General features: G+C 38.7%; 1 protein-coding gene across 6 annotated transcripts in view; it reads right to left on the minus strand.

Annotated features, from left to right (window-relative positions):
* Positions 1-2618: 2618 nt before the first annotated feature.
* The window catches only part of BLNK (B cell linker), an 89655-nt gene continuing 75378 nt past the window's right edge, over positions 2619-16895 (minus strand). For 4 of the 6 annotated variants that reach the window (XM_058029098.1, XM_058029097.1, XM_058029100.1 and 1 more), the window contains 11 exons: positions 14345-14372; positions 14090-14162; positions 13488-13518; positions 12475-12517; positions 11583-11661; positions 11135-11166; positions 9758-9823; positions 8100-8179; positions 5779-5862; positions 4598-4753; positions 2619-3341 (listed from right to left, as the gene is read on the minus strand). In XM_058029098.1, coding sequence (XP_057885081.1) covers positions 3222-3341; positions 4598-4753; positions 5779-5862; positions 8100-8179; positions 9758-9823; positions 11135-11166; positions 11583-11661; positions 12475-12517; positions 13488-13518; positions 14090-14162; positions 14345-14372 — 792 coding nt within the window. In that variant the 3' untranslated portion in view covers positions 2619-3221. Of the gene's footprint in view, positions 3342-4597; positions 4754-5778; positions 5889-8099; positions 8180-9757; positions 9824-11134; positions 11167-11582; positions 11662-12474; positions 12518-13487; positions 13519-14089; positions 14163-14344; positions 14373-16895 lie in introns of those variants that run through there. The other 2 variants (XM_058029101.1, XM_058029103.1) reach the window with 2 other exon arrangements.

A 16895-nucleotide genomic window follows, 5' to 3' on the forward strand; every position in this document is an offset into this window, starting at 1 on the left:
TTGTTACAGAGCTGTTATTACGTGACACACCTTTATGTTGTTATGTGACACGCTTTTTTTTCCTAACAATGCTTCCTAATAATCTCTTTTTGCTGCTGCTGCTTTTGATTGAAGGAAGAATGGAGTTTTGTACCTTGTGTCTTTGAACACTTGGATTTTTGAGAATGCAGGTTCTTATTCCTTTCATGGAGCAACATTGTCAGGAATGATATGCAGTACTCATTGTACTCTCTGTATCAGGTAGGCAGACAACACTTCTCCTTTGTGTATTATTAAATATGACACTTGCCCTGAGTTCTCAGACAAAAGAATTCATTTTTAGTTCTTGGTTTACGGGTTGTTTGTGGGTGTGTGGTTTTTTGGTGTGAGGTTTTGGGAGTTTTTTGGTTTTTGTTTGTTTTGTTTTAACTATTCAGTGAATGATATATGGAAGGGAAATTAGCAAACAGTATCACAATATCAAAGAAAGATGAGGGGAGGGGTGTGTTGCTGTGTTTGTCAGGTCAGACTTGATATACCTCTTACCTGGAGATGACTGCTGGCACTGCAACAGCCACACCAAGTCACCATTTCCTGCATTCTGTAATGGCTTTTCAGCCCACAGCACTGGGATTTTTAACTCAGCAGGCTTCATCCTGAGTGCCAATTTATTCTATGTCCGGAATGTAGGAAATGGTAGCTTGGTGCAATACCTGAAACTTGCTTAAACCTTCTCCAGATAAAACTTTGTTTCGTGGTATGTCTGCACCAAAGTCCTGCCAAACTAGAACAGATCTAGCTGGAGTATGGAAAACAGAGTAACCAGTCTGGTGCCTTTGTTCCTGTACAAAACACCAAGTGTAGTGAAGTAGGTGATAATGTACTGGTGTGTTTTGTGTGTTTGTTGGGGGAGGCTCCCCCAACGAGCCTTATTTTGCCTAAATAGTGCCTAAAAAGTTCTCATTTCAGGCTGATTGGATTATTTTGTGGAAGGTTGTGTTACCTATCAGCTCCCTGCCTTGTTTTGTTGTCCAAACTATAAGGTAGCCCTATAATCGTGTAGAACATGGATAAAAATTAAAGTAAGGTTTGAGGATGAAGGTAACTGGCCCCTTTATCTAGAGCAATTTGTTATTTGTAGGTCAACCACAATATTCTATGTAGTGCTGAGCACTTAAGAGCTGAGGGGCAGGAACAGCGGTGTTTTAAAGTGCTCAGTGCTAATTGCCTTTTAAAAAAGTGATACTTAGTCCCTGTTATGAAATATACACACTTGAACTTCCCTTGTTCATGCTGTTTTTTCCCCCTCGGTCCTAGAATGATGGAGAAAGTGCACACTTAACTTGGAAAGAATGAAGAATCTAGAGATTTTGAGGAGCAAGACAGAAAGGTTGGCAGACAGTACCAAGTTGAAATACTGTGCAGTACATGATTGAAAGGCAAGGACTACATGAATGCAAAGGAAGTTAAATACTCAGTGGCTACTTTTTCAGAGTACTTCCATTGTGAGTATTGCTTGAAATAGCTTCTAAAGTGATACTTAAAGCAGCTAAATAATATAATAGTACACATATAGAAAGAGTAAATGAAGCTTGCAGACACTACTACCTTGTGTTTTTACACCTTGACTTGGTAATCTTAACGTTCTAAACATTTCAGTAGTATTAGGCATAGTGTTAAATATAAAATACCAACTGAACAATATACTAAACATAGCCCTTAGGTAGTACTGTGTGTAGTCTGTATACATTGTTTCTTACTTGCCAGTGTGTTATCCCATCACATTTGGGTAAGCGTTGCTTGTGTTGCAGAGGGAAGAAGCTGACTTGCCTCAAGGTATGTAGGTAGCCATGCGCTGAGAATCCTGCTGGCATACAGTTCTTTCTAGGAGACAGCTGCATGACTTTTAGAAGTATCTGATCAAAAGCACAAGAAAGTATTTGCAGAATTCAGCCACCCTATGGTGCTAAGTGACTTGCTGAGACTTTGTAGGTCTTGACTCAGTCTCGCTTTTAATGCCTTGAATATAATCCTAGAGAACACTGCTTTATATGGAACAAAAAGAATGAACTAAGTGTGTATTATATGTCAGTTTTGGAAAATACCTTTAAGATGGATCAGTCTTCAGGTCCAGTGAAATCAAACACTGCTAGAACTAGTTAACGATTGCTCCTAAAAGTTTTTCATTGATGCAATTTCTACATTCATCAAATTAATTTTTACCACTTGAATATTGGTGGAATTTTACTTTTTCCACAAAATTACAGTAATCACAGTATCCAGTAATCACAATAACCACTGTGAATAGAACAGGCTATCACATAAAAAAGTGGTTTTTTTTCCTGTGTGTGTCTCCATGAAGAGTAATTCAGCAAGGAGTAATTTAGCAATGATGCAGTGTGCCTGGGTCATCAGCAGTAGGCAATTTGAAGACAAAAGATTTGAAAGTCATTAAGCCAAATTGTGTGTGTGTGTAATATATATATATATATACGAGATAAAGTTGTAAAAAGTGATGCTTTTTCATAACATTGTGAAGGAGCACATACAAATATATACATTAAAAATCAACACTAGTGATGCTTTCTTGCTGGAAGGGTGCCAGAAATGCAGTCCAGCAGTCTCCATACACTACTGAGTTTACAGTATATTTAAATTTTATTTTTACATTTGAAAATACAAACAAAAATATCAGTGAAACAGGGTGAAGCTGACGGAAAGTACAACACGTCCATAAATCTAAAACATTCAGGTGGATTTATTGCCACTAATCAAAGTCCAGTCCTATTTTCAACTTGTGCACAGTGGTACAATAGGTCAAGTTGCTCTAATTTCTGGGGCTGTGCACTTTACAAAGAAGTTGCTGAAAGCAGTGATATGTGGTAAATATAAATTGAAAGAATAGATCACTGTGGGTATTCTCATTTTTAAAATGAAAATGTCCTTCAAGAAATCTGTCTCCAAACAGCAGTCAGAGGCTGTGGTATGCAGTTGTTCTTCCCATGACTCGATACCCATGTTGTCACAGATGACAGTGTGTCTGCTTTGGCTTCTTGTGTTAAACTTTCCTGATAAAAGTGACGTGGGGTTGAACTCTATGAAATGCATTTCTTACTACTCTGTAGGTGCTCTTGAAGAGTGTTTCCCATAATTTTGGATTTTCTTCTTTTAATACTTTGTCCACATCTCAGTATGTTGAAAGAAATGATTAAAGAGGTCTTCATTTCAGCAGTTCAGTTTGATTAAGAAACTCTTACAATATATTTCAGTTTTGTTGAGTCTTTTGTGTTGTTTTGGCTGTCAATTAGAACCAGGGAGGTGCGCTGATGATTCTCTACTATTTCAGCAACACTGTCAAAGCGCTGGAAAAAGAAAACAAAAAATAATTAGTGCTGGCTTCCTTTATGCTATAATATTGGCAAGAAATCACTGCATCTTTTTATCTTTGCTTCTCATCTAATTGAAGAGAATTAAGCTACCTGTCACCAAGTTAGATGCTTTGCCTTTTAGTGAGAGCACTGATCCTTCACTTAGTTCTGATTTTAGTCATAAACAGATTAGATTTAGACAGCTGAAGATATTACAGACACCAGCTGTCCCCTCCCTTCCATTTGTGACTGCCACCTGCAGAAACTGAACCACTGGGTTTGCTGTGGGCCATAGTGAACTGACATTTCATTTTCCCTTAATGTATAGTAGGCTGCAGCCTGGCTGCTCAGCAGCTGTGGCAGGTGTGGTTCAGCCACTTCAGAGGGAAGACTGTGTCCAGGAGTAACATGTACAGGCAACCATCTATGAGGCCTGTTCTAGTTACACAGTTTTAATGTTTGTCACTGTAAATTAGTATCCAGAATCTGCCAGGGCTGTTGCTTTTCTTTTTGGACTTTGGTCAAATAAAAACTTTGGACTATCTATTTATCCTGAGGTCATTTTTCACCCTTTGCTGAAGATCAGGTGAACTCCAGGCTATTATATTTCCTCTGATCTCAAAACTGGTGCCTGGGAGGCAGATAATTAGGCTATGTCAAGCCTACTTCCACACTGCTGAAAAGCCTACTCTATGCAGTGATGAACTGTTTTCATTGCTATTTGTGTTCCAAGTTTCTGTTTTCCTATCAGAGTAATTATCTCTGTGGCAGAGTAGATAACCAGTGATCTTTTCACTCCAGAGCTAAAGTTTAATATTTTCTTTATGTGAAAACAGTACTAACAGTAATGTCATTCTCATTTTTAGTAGTGTTGCAGGGTTTTGTTTTTTTGAGCACGTCTGTTCTTCTTTGCAGTTTTCCAAGAAGCATAACTACAGTTTTAGACAGAAGGTAAGTGGAGGACTAAACAGTCAGAAAATTTATCTAGTGGCTGCAGCTCTTATCCTTTTAACTTTATTTAAACAGCTCTATGAGTATGTTTCAGATTTGGTCTGTGGTTTTAGTTACAGTGTACAGGAGCTGTTATAACACTGGTTTCTCTAGCTTGACAGATTGGTCATTAGGAAGGGTATATTTTTATTTTCATACATGAGGAATCTTTGTGGTCATAGTGCAATGTATCTTAGTCCTTGCTTATTAAAGGTATATAACTGAAAACTGTTAGGAAAAATACCCCCACATCATCTCACCTCTTCACCACTTTTTTCTCTGCCCAGTGCATATTGCCTTGTTGATTCAATGAATCGTATTGGGATGTTGTACACTCTTCTGTTGTAAAACACCACCAGTGTATACGGCTGCCGCGAGTCCTGCCCAGAACTCTTCCTTATTAGAAAAGATCCATCCTAAAGAGAGAAAAGCAGTCAGTGTATTTGGCTCATTTCTTTCCAACAACTTAGTCTGCTTTTGGCTTTTATTTTGATTTATATTTACATTGAACCCTTTTTTCCCATTAGAAAAATAATAGCAGCAGATGAGAAGTAGCATGTATTCCTGCTAACAGTAGCTTGCGAAGGTGTCATTTAGGAATCAGCTTTGTTGCTGCCTGTTCTCTCTCTCAACAAGAGAGAAAATGAAGAAATAAATACACAGTGGCAGCCATCTGTTGGGATCCACAGACTGTTAGGGAATAGTTTCTATCAGTGTCAGTAGGCAGGGAAGGAAGCAGGGAGAGGTGGTGACACCATTTCTCCAGAGCTGTAGAAAGGAGCTCACCACAGTCAAGCACCTGCACTCCTGACTATGTAGCCCAGTGCTCACTAACTCACAGCAGCCTTCACCTGGTGACAGCCCCCATGCTCTGCCCCTTTATCCTCTGTGGACTTAGGCAAGAGTGGAAATGTACTTGATGCTGAGGATGCAACTCTACATGCTCCTCTTTCCTCCTGTGGCACTAGATTTTGCACAAAGAATAGTTGAGATAATTCAAATTGTCCAAATACCTAAATGCACAGTGTTGCTATTTCAAAAGGCATAGCAACACCAGCCTTTCCAAACAGCTGTTTCCACATGAGCCACTGGACAGTGGTGGAGACCACTTAAAAGCCACTGGGCTTTGCATTTCTTTTAAGGGGGTGTGCATGAGCTGTAAGATCTTCCTCAGCTCTCTAGCAGCTTTCTCTGTAGTGGTTTGGTCTTTGAGTTGCACTAATGCAACTTTGTGTTGCAATGAAAGCCAGCATTAACTGGCTTAATTAAATGTCACCACAATAACTCCAGGTTGGACAGTACTTGCATGGCACAGCAGTTCTGACCTGTTCAGAAGGCAACTGATGCTCTTTGAATACTTCTGGTTGTCTTTTAAAAATTTTTGTATTTGAAGTTCTGGGGTTTTCCCCCATAAAATAGATATTCTTTAAAAGTGACCCACCTTGTTTGATCGGTACAATGCATCTTCTGCCATTTTCCTATCACAGGTAGCAGCATACCATGCTTTTCTGTGAACACCAGCATCCTAAAAAGAGAGGAACAGTGTTTCACCTGTAAAATAATAATAATAATAAAGAATACGGCCTGTAGGGGAGTTATTGCTAAACAGTGACAGCTATGAAGAACTAAAATGCAGAAAATTCAAGAGTTTAAAAAAGTCTTTGCCAGGAGTTCACAGTTTTAGTTGAGTAGAGGGAGGGCAAAGAAAAACTGGGAGTGTCACAACAGCGGTAACAGATTTGTGATAGCAGGCTGATAAATGACAAAAGAGAGATGCCCTGAGGAAAACAGTCAGGTTCAACTGTAGGATCCTTCTAAAGACAAAAGCTATTCCAGTAGAATTTAAAGAGGAACAAATTGTCGAGGAATGTTGAGGAATAATGCTCTTTGTGAACACAATCATGCCTGACTCCACATGGACAGCATGATGCCTGGATAAGTTTTGCTCCAGCTTTTCAGTAACAAGTTTAGTGATAAAATTAATTTTCACACAACCTTTGTCACCTCTGTACAAAACAGATTAAAGGCTGCACATTATAACTGAGCTGCCAGAAAGGGAATGTCTTGGCTTCTCTTTTATGCTCATTTTGTTGCTCATCTGATCCCATGGTGAGATAATTCACTTTATTAAACTTGCAGAAAAAAAACCAAAAAACTTTCCTTTTTTGTTTTGCCTTTTTTTGTGTTTGACTGCCAAGCTGATTTTCTGTCAGTTTAATGACTTGGCTCAACCCACTGCAGGATCAGGAAGGAACACCACACAAGCTGGGAGGGGAGCTGACAATGAGGAAAGAGCAGAGCCTCAATTTTGGAGGCACTGTACTAAATTCTTAGACTGGCTCAAGCCATAACATATAATTTTACCTTCAAAATTTTTCCATTTATTTCTCCACTCACACTATTCATTGGAAAAAGAAATGCTGAGAGGAATTGCAAATATGAAAGGTACTTGCCCACATAGAAAACGAGTCCAGTGAACAAATCTTTGTTCAACAAAAGAAGGAATTAATGGCCTCCAGACTTTTCTTCTACCATTATCTGTGGCCTATAATGTAGAAGCAGAGAGCTGCTGCCAAAGCTTGGATGGGAACCAAGCAAACAGTGAATGTTGTGGGAATTAATGACATAATTAATTGTCATTAATCTGTGAGCACCTGTATTGTGGAGGATGCTACAGCAAAGGATACCACTGTATATAATTGCTGGGAAAATAACACTAACAGCTAATTTTTTTTAAACAAAATGGATCTTTGATTAAGTTCTGTTTCTGCCCATGGCTGTTGCATAAAAATTGCAAATGTAATTGCTATAAGCTGTTTATGTAGAGTCTTCTGGATTGCTTATTTGAAAGTAATTTTTATAATAAATATCTAGTATTACATACAGTTAAAAATTTTCCAGAACTTCAAATCCTTTGTGTTCTTCACTGTTGTATTATCTTTGTCATGTCAGAGTTTAGAACACTTACTGTTACGGGCTCTGCATGACAGAGCCTTTGGTTTACACTCAACAGAACTATTTTTACCTTGTTTGTGACTACTAGGTTTATAAGAATGGGTTTCTGCATTTTTTAGTCTCCCTTCATCCAAAATGAGAGTAAGGGGAATAGCAGTGAAATGAAAATAACCTTGCATTTGCTTAGATCATTCAAAGCTTAATGTTGCAACAAAACACATAAAAACATAAAAAAGAGAATTGGCCATAAAACTGACAGTGTGAACTGTAATGAGAAGAGATCTGTTTAAAGGAACAGAAAGGAGCTGGACTTGGGAGAGACTAAAACACAGAGGGGAGGCATCACAGCATCATTGTATTTGCTCACTGCACCTTTTTTACCCTGTACACAATTTGTACAGCTATAGTTATAAAAAAGTATGTGATTAAAAACTCTTTTAGCAATCTGTATCAAAGACTAGACTTAAGTATATCACCACAAATTTCCTTGTTACAATGATGTTGGAAGTATGAACTGGAGAGTCAGGAAGACATGAAACCAAAGCTTTTTGTGATTGGTAGGGTGCCAAGATTTAATATAATACTGTTTACATATTTTTCTACAGTTTGTTAAACCTCTCCTATGCTACCTGTTCTGTGCATATTTTAATGAAAGCTAACATTCAGATTATTTGTACTACAGAAAAGCCTCATTGCAAAAGGAGGCATAGAAGCCCTCCAGGAATGTAATTTTCTACTGAAAGGAGGTGGAAATACTATTTTGAAGTAAAGGATATTTCTGTAATATGAATTTAGCTAATACTATACCTGGTCTGCAGAACTTGAAACAGATGAAATGCTGCTGGGAGGTGAAGTACCCAAAGATCGGTTTACAGCTTCTGGGACTTCTAGAAAAGAGAAAGAACAACATGTATAAGTTTTCAAAGTATGTTTGTTATGATGTAAGAAACTGAATTGTTACAACAATTGAATTGTTTGGAAGATCTGGAAACATTTGACCTTTGATATCAGTCAGGAAAGTTTTCTACTGGAAATAGATGGGGCCTATGTAAGTGCTGGCACACTTGCTTGCCCAAAGGGTAGCCTTGCTTGAGAAGGAAAAACCAGTCTGGATAACAATTTGGTTACTAGCAGAACTACACTCAGAGTACAGGAAAAAACCTCTTCCACCACCAAAGTGAATGAATGTAGCAGTAGATGAGAAAATGCAGGAACTCGATGCAAGTAATTTTCAGTCCTGTGAGAAGCAGTCTTACAGGTGAGCAAGTCAGGAAAATGAATTTATTTCAGAGATAATTTTTCACCAATTTAGACTGCCTGAATTGTTTGTATACATGTTCAAGAAGTCCAGGCAGCAAAATGGAGAAGCAGAATTAACAGAAAACATTACGATGCTTAATTGGAATAACAAAGCATAGTTGAAAATAGTTACTAGGGCTGAAATACAGATGTAAGAGTTTAAGAAATCAGTAGTGAAATACTTGAGTAGTGTTGCATAGTAATGATATGATGAAAGAAGTATGGATTATTGCTTTCTGGTAAAAAATAATTTAGCCCAACAGTGTAGGTGTCTGCTATGGGTACTTGTGAACACAGCTGGATGCAATCAATATACTAGAGAAGATCATTGTAGAAAGTTGAGTGATCCTTATTTTGTTGTTATGGGAGGCTTTTTTTCCTGTGTGCTTTACTTATTAGGGAAAACAAATGCTTCCCTTTCTGGATATGGTACTCTGCAGCTTGTAATGTTAAATCTTCACTAATAAAATTCTGATTTAGATATTGGTTTAGAAAGCAATAGAATGTTATAGAGAAGACCATACAGTGACCAGAACTAAAAAAATGCAGTTGGACTGGGGACAAAGACAATTGTGTGAAGTACATTTAGAACTTCTTTTGCAGTAAAGATGCAACTGTCTGGAAGCTGCATCCCAAGTGGAGGGGAGACATTATAGAGAGCAGTTCCAGCTCTCAATGAATTAATAATCACCTGAAGAAGGCTGTTCAATATTATGGATTTTGGTTTTTCAGGCAAATTTTGACTGACTGGCTGTTAAAGCTACATCTGAAAGTAGATTGTATTAATAAAGCAAGAACTGAGAGAAGTCAGATTAGTGAATTAGACTTGACAAAAGGATATTAAAATAAGTAATGAAAGATGCCTTGGCTGTTTGTAAAAAAGTAAAGAGAGATGGGGCTTTATGCAATAAGAATTTTATTGATTTTAAAGATAATCTAGGAACTAAACAAATAGTAGTTCTGGCACAGAAATAGAAATTTCCACAATCAAATTGGAAGCAGAGCTTAAATAACATTACAATTAAACTGATGGGCCCAGATTATCTTTACCTATGAAATTTTAAAAACTGGCACATGTAATTCAGGGGTGGTAACAGTTATTTTACATAATTTTCAAGTCAGGATGGTACCAAATAATTAAAGAATACCAAACATAATTGCTATACCTAAAGTGGAAAAAGTGACTTGAGCATCTACAGGGCTTTTTGCCTGATTCCACAGAACACAAGGCCCTAGGAGAGAATTTGAAAGAAATAACATCACGATTTGGAAGCAAAGGTACAACTAGCAAGAGAAAATCTGAATTTTAGCCAAGTAGATAAAATGTTACAGCTCTTTCATAGAATAACAGTGTTCTCCAAGGAGGGGATGTGGCAGTGTACTTAATCTGGACTTCAGAAGAGCATTTGACACTGTGCCATATGGGAAAAAAGTACTTGCAATGATGAAGACAGAAGTTAGCTCTAGGCTTGTGTACGAAGAAGAGATGGCAGGTCATGCTCAAGGGACATCAGTGATTATGGGACCAGTGGTTTGTATTATAAAGTTGTTATTGGACCTGGCACTGAATAAGATTATGCTAAAGAAAGTTTACTAATCAGAGCATCATTTAGCATCAGATGGTCTTGAAGAAGAGTTACAGTTCCAGGAGTAGTCAGAATTTATGCTTCCAGTTGAAGCACATCAGTTGTGTGATGGGAGCAGACAAACTTGAGTGCATCAGTCAAGAGCATTGATGTGAACCATGTATTAATGTGAACTTCCTCAGCACAGGAGATATAATTGCAACATGCATCAAGCAAATGTTTCCAGGAAAGAAATACACTAATAACAGCATGTCAGTTTAAGCTACACCAAATGCAGATTTATATGTGCCATTCTCACCATCTGTTTACAATATGAAAGATATGTTCAGACTGAATATGTACAGTAAAGGGCTTACAGGAAGGTCAGACAAGTGTCTGCTAACAAGCAACTAGAAAAATGTTAAATCTAATTTACACTTCTGTACAAAGTGGGTTTATATACACATTACCTAATTTGTTTTTAGCTGAGAACTGAAACAAAATCCATCTTGGAAAGCACTACTTAGAAAAGACCTTCAGCAATTGCTATTATAAAAGTACTTTCTTTTTTCCTTCTGTAGAAAAAGAATAAATTGAATGTAATAATAATGTCTGTCTTGTAGGCAACAGAAGCCTGGAGCAGCCCAAAAATGTCATATTTAGGATTCTTCTATGACAAGGAAGATTGATGGAATCTTCATTATGATGGGAAATGACCTAAATTGCCTTTGCTAGAGATTTCCAGTATTCCTAAATATAAATGAAGCACTCATTTTCCATCAATAATCCTGAGATACTCCCTTAATTTTACTAGCTGAACTAAGGTCTTGGATACTTGACCTCCTCTTTGTATGCATTACAGATACATTAATTGCAAACTAATTAATATGCACAGTACTTTGAAATAATTTTAGTTCAAAGATTAATTTGAAATAACATGTTAATAATATTTTAATTCAAAAACTGAATTATACTTACTTGGCAGAATTGAGGGCTTTTGGAGCAGAGGCCTGAAATAAATGTTGAGAGATTACAGAAAGGTCTGAGGGGATGTACCCAGTCCTGATAATATGAAAACTGAAAATATGCAGTGGTAGAATGTGTTCTATCTCACCCATGTGTTCATTGAGAAACATGGGCCTGATACAGGTATTTAAAAAAAATGATATCCCACTAGGAGGAATTTAAACATATGTTTTAAATCTTGATTACTTTATTACAGATTATATCCCCTCATGCTTTTTGGTGATGGTTAAAGTATTTGCATGCATTCATTTGCCATGTTTTATTTTTTGCCACTGTGAGGCTTCAGAAATCTCAGTTCTGAGAAAGGAACAAGGAGGCTCCAGTGAAAAGAGTGCTCCCCTTTGAGCCTCTCAGAGCTGGTGCACTGCAATATTCCCAAGAGGATGGAAAGGGACCTTACTTTTGGGCACCACTTGGAAGGGGGGGAAGTGGAAGTTCCTGGCTGGAATTGCGCCGTCGGTCTGGTACCGTGGGTTTTTCTGGAGTTTGGGAAAACAAACGGTAGAGTCAAGATTTCTTCAGAAGTATATTATCCCAGATTAGGGAGTCCCAGTAGGTGAGGGAGGGTTTCTTTTACTATAAATTTGGGGTTTTATCTGACAAGGCAGCCTGCCATTGCGCTGCTGTTAACTAATTCTAGGCAATACCTGTGCTGTGGATGCCTGCGGGGCTGGGTGGGACTCTGTGACATGGGGAGGAGGGCAGCCAGCCCTGAGGAGGCAGCAGCTCCTGCTGGAGCCCCCTCGCCCAGACACAAACAGAGCCACAGACACAGCCAGGATGGGATGGATTCCCTGCCCACACAGACACAGCCAGGACGGGATGGATTCCCTGCCCACACAGACACAGCCAGGATGGATTCCCTGCCCACACAGACACAGCCAGGATGGGATGGATTCCCTGCCCACACAGACACAGCCAGGATGGATTCCCTGCCCGTGCCAGGGACTGCCTCTTGCCAGGAGTCGGCTCTGTGAGGGATGCTTCTGGCTGAGTTCAGAGCCTGTCCCTCCCTTCCCCCTTCTCCACTTCCAGGGCTCCATGGGCACACTGCTGGTCCATCACTGTGCTACATTACCCTGCCAGGAACCTCAGCAGCTTTACTGGGACTGCTGTCAGAGAACAATGATACTCACTGCAACTAAGGCTGCCCAGATCCAGTTTGAAACTGCTAAAACCAAACACCCCTCAAAAACCTACAGTAACTTGAATGTGGTGCTGTTTGTTTCATGTTTTTAGTAAAAAAATAATCAGATAAATGTCAACTTTTCACATTAGTGGGTATAATTTACCTTCATTTGCAGTTAAGGTCTCTCTGGAAGGTAAACATGGTTTCTGCAGTAAAAGAGAAGGACAACCAAGTATTAACTGGCACTTGTACAGCAAATGTTTATCATTTATACTTTTTGTGAAACAGTTTAGAATTGACAACATCCCAGAAGAATTAGGAGGCACGGACATAGCCATTCTGTGAAGAGTCTCTAGTTGTATGACCTTGAAGTTTGCAATTTTGCAAAGGAGATTTGGAAAGAATCCCAGCTTGTGGATATAAATAAATGGAGAAAAACTAAAATCTAGATGGTTCATTCTTATCTCAGGAGCTAAAATCAGAAGTCTATCCCAAGTACCTGAAAATGAAAATTGGATTCTCATCCGTACTGAACTATGCACACCAATATCTGAACACATTTTCTTCTGTTTACTGGAAGTTAAACTGTCGGTTTAGCTCACAGTAAAACTGGAACCAATCTTCCACTTTTTTTTTTTTTGCTTTCATTTTGAAACAATGATAATAAACTGCCAGTTTTGAAACATTTTTTAAATTAATTTCTTTGAAAATTTCAACCAGTCCTCTTACTTTCTGCCACAAGAAGTTTTTGGATATTTTTTGAATTACTGAAAAACCTCAGACAAATTCTGGTAAAATCCTGCATATTTCTTGAGCTATCACTTTCAATGAACTCATGTTCTCCATAGGCAGCCCTGTACATTCTGGGAATACTTCTGAATTGTCTGTGTTCCTATCTATTTCTCATTTATTCAGTTCATGCATTGTTTTTATTGTTACATCCCAGGGCATTGAATTGAAATGTTGCTTTGATCAAAATATTTTTCTGCTTGAGCAGAAAGATCACTGATCTTCACTTGTGTAATAGCACCCAAATATTTCCTGTCTTTGTAACTCTTTCCCCTAGCATTTTTTTACATTTATCTTGTAACCAAACTCATGGTAAAACTAAGTTTTACAATAAATTAAAAATATAATAGAAGTTTTGGGTGATTATACAATTACAAGTCAACTTACTGGTGAAATTACTGCATTAGAAGTTTTCTTGCTGAAGTATGGAGGAAAAAGAAAAAGAATATGGTTACTTAGCAGATACATGGATTCATTTAGCAACTAAACATCAGTTTCATTGGTTCTTAGGGTATTTCTGTCTAAGATGGGATTCACTGGATACTTGTACCAGTTAGAAACAAAGAAGAATAAAAAAGGAGTAAGGGTATTATCAGATGCAATGTGGGCACTCACTGAAGGTACTTACACAAGGAAGCTACAGCTCTGTCCAATACTTAACATGAGTTAGGAGGGCAGGAGAACTTAGTGAAAGCTTTCTGCACCTCCAGGCTTGCATGTGCTGCAGTATGGGACTAAAACAGCCAGGGCAGCCAGCATCTGCCATCAGTGGCAGGCAGTGAAGGGCAAGGCCACTTGGCATACAAAGAGTGTTCCTCCAGAAACAGCAAAGTAACAGCTTGCCTTTAGCTAGTCAGGATATCTTTCACAAATAGGAATAAATATTATTCCTGAATTCTAATTGTTACAGGCAAGGACAGGAGTTAGCTCCTAATACACCTATTAAACCCATCCCCATCAAAGAAGTACTTTTATAATTTTTTACTCACAGGCCCCTTGGTAACGGAGATGGAGCTGCTCCAGTAGGAAATCTGGATTCCTGTGTGTTATTGAACCTCTGACCTAGAGATGCAAGCAATACATTTAGTATCCTATATGAGCTGTATCTGAACAGTGGATTTTCCTCATTGCCATTTTAGTAATAGAGGTAAAAAATATCCACTGCTTTAATTTTTTTCTCAACATTTTCAGTTGAGAAATGTTCAGTTCCTCTCATATTGCTGTATTTTCATCTGAATACTTACTTTCATCATTATTGTTTGCTTCATGGTCCTGCAATGGAAAAATAGGTTAGATTTGATATGAAGGAATTAAGAAAGGAATTACTGTGTTCAGTTTTACCAGAAGGACACAGAGGTAATGGAGCAGAGAAGGGGAACAAGGCTAGTGAAAGGACTGAAGCACAAGTCCTATGTGGAGTGGTTGAGGGAGCTGGGCATGTTTAGCCTGGAGAAAAGGAGGCTCAGGGGGGCCTTAATGCTCTCTACAAGTACCTGAAAGGAGTATATCAGACTTTTCTCCCAGATAACAAGTGACAGGACAAGAGGAAATGGCCTAATGCTGCACCAGGAGAGGTTTAGATTAGATATTAGAAAAAATGTTTTCACTGAAAGGGTGGTCAGGCATGGAATGGGCTGCCAAGGGAAGTGGTGGAATCACCATCCTTGGAGGTGTTCAAGGCCATGTGGACGTGGCACTTATGGACATGGTTTACTGGTGAATATGGTGGTGTTGGATTAACAGCTGGAACTTGATCTTAGACGTCTTTCTCAGCCTGAATGATTCTTTGATTATTAAATGAGAACTGCATGAATAATCAATATGGTTTTGGTATCTGTAGTAATTTTTAAAGAAATATTTGTACAGAAGGCATATAGTATCCAGAATACTTTCATGATGTTATTTGAAAAATTTTAAGCAACCATCAAATTTTGAACTTTCTAATAATCTTGAGATTGCTTGTAGTAAGTATTGAGAAAATCTAGCCTTAGTTTTGCAGTGATAGCTTTTGGTTCACGTTTAATTTCTGACCTGGAAGACAGAAATTTTGCAGCAGATTTGAACATACCAAAACCACATCTTCCACTGAATGGAGAAAACTGAGTAGACCCTCTTATAACCATGCTAGAATTGAAGCAATCCACCTAATTTCCTGGCTTCTTTGGGAGATGCTTAATTTTGACTCCCATTTCTTGACTTTTAGGGAAGCAAGACTCCCATCTGATAAGTATCTTTCAAAGAAGCACCAGTTATTAATTTGTCCGTCTTCATCTACCCAGCTAATGGCTTTTCACTAATGTTAGTGACAAATGCCTCCATTCTCTTGCTGGAGAGGTGTAATCCATCACCCACCAGCTGGGGAAATGAGACATGGCAAATTTTTTCTCCCAGTCAGCTCAGGCCTTTGAGAGGAACAAGGGTTACAGTTCTGTGCACATGAGCAGTGCTGGTTAGTGCTGCCAGCAGACTGAATGGGAGCAGTTAACAGATGTTTTCGTTTTTGTTTGGGCTTTGTCAGTGTGCTGTAGGCAGGGATGGAAAGGAACAACAGAGAACCTGACAAACATCATGCTCATTACCCTGTATTTGTATAAAATTGTAAAGGCTGCCACTTACAAGACAAGCAAAGATCCCAGGATTGGGATTGCACTGGATAACTCTTTCCTAGGCTGACTCTTGTGACAAACTCGTGAGCTGCAAGCACCCAGGAGCTGAATATACTCATGGTACCAATGAGTGTTTGTCTGGGAGCTTCATCTTGGAGCTGTAACTCACTCAGTGTGTGGCTCCAGCTAAAGGATAGTTTCTTTTTATTCTCTGCAAAGCTAGTATGATACCATCTCAAATGCAAGCTTTGAAAATGCATTAATGGAGAGGTTTCAGCAGCAATGTGGCATGTGAGTCTGTTCTGAAGCAGGAGTATTCTTAGTGCTGATCAGATAGTGGAATTTCTGTCAAATATCCTCCCTTGAGATGTGAGATTTTTTCTTATATTGTATTGGTAAGAAAAGCTGAGAAATCAAACTATTTCCTAAAAGAGAAATCCCAAATTTGGCACTGCTTTGGATTTGTTCAGAATCCCACAGGATACAGATCTAAATGGGAAGAACTTTGTGATCAGGTGGAAGGGAAACTAAAATGCTGTTGTACATACAAACTGCTTGGCACGTCTAGAAATTTAAAGACTGAAGACTATAAGATACTCATATACCATCTGCACTGTTACCATAACTTCTAATCCTGTTATATGACCCCAAATTCCTGGTTTCAAGTGTCTAATTTCTCTATATAGTTATTGGTAGACTGATTATTTCCTAGGGACAATTCAGGGCTGGGACAGGGTCTGAGCATGCAGCTTTTGGCACAGATGCTGACACAATTGACACACTGCTCTGTTCTGGATGGTTGGCTCCTCAGGAGGACCCTCTCAAACTAGCACAGCTGTGAGTAGAGCTATGGTGTAGATCAGTTAATGGAGCTAATCTGGCTGAAAAAGATTTGCTTTTGCTCCTTTCTGCAGCTGGACAAGTTTCCAAATAGTTTGCTTAAAACAACTTAGCACAGTGGAAGGGACAGATGGCATAAGAGCAGAGGGAGGCAGAGGGAGATAAGGACTGTCTGAAACACAGCCTTAGGACCCAAGGCTTGTAATGAGTCCTTCAAGGACTGCATTTTCTAGTGACACTGGTTATTCACACTATCCAGTCTGACATTTTAGAAGGTTTCCATTTTCAGAAAGCAATAATCATTCACCATCTGAGAGGAATGAGGCTCAAGGGAAAGTGCTTCAGATTG

The sequence above is a fragment of the Melospiza georgiana genome, chromosome 8 (genome assembly GCF_028018845.1).
Source record: "Melospiza georgiana isolate bMelGeo1 chromosome 8, bMelGeo1.pri, whole genome shotgun sequence".
Taxonomy (NCBI): domain Eukaryota; kingdom Metazoa; phylum Chordata; class Aves; order Passeriformes; family Passerellidae; genus Melospiza; species Melospiza georgiana.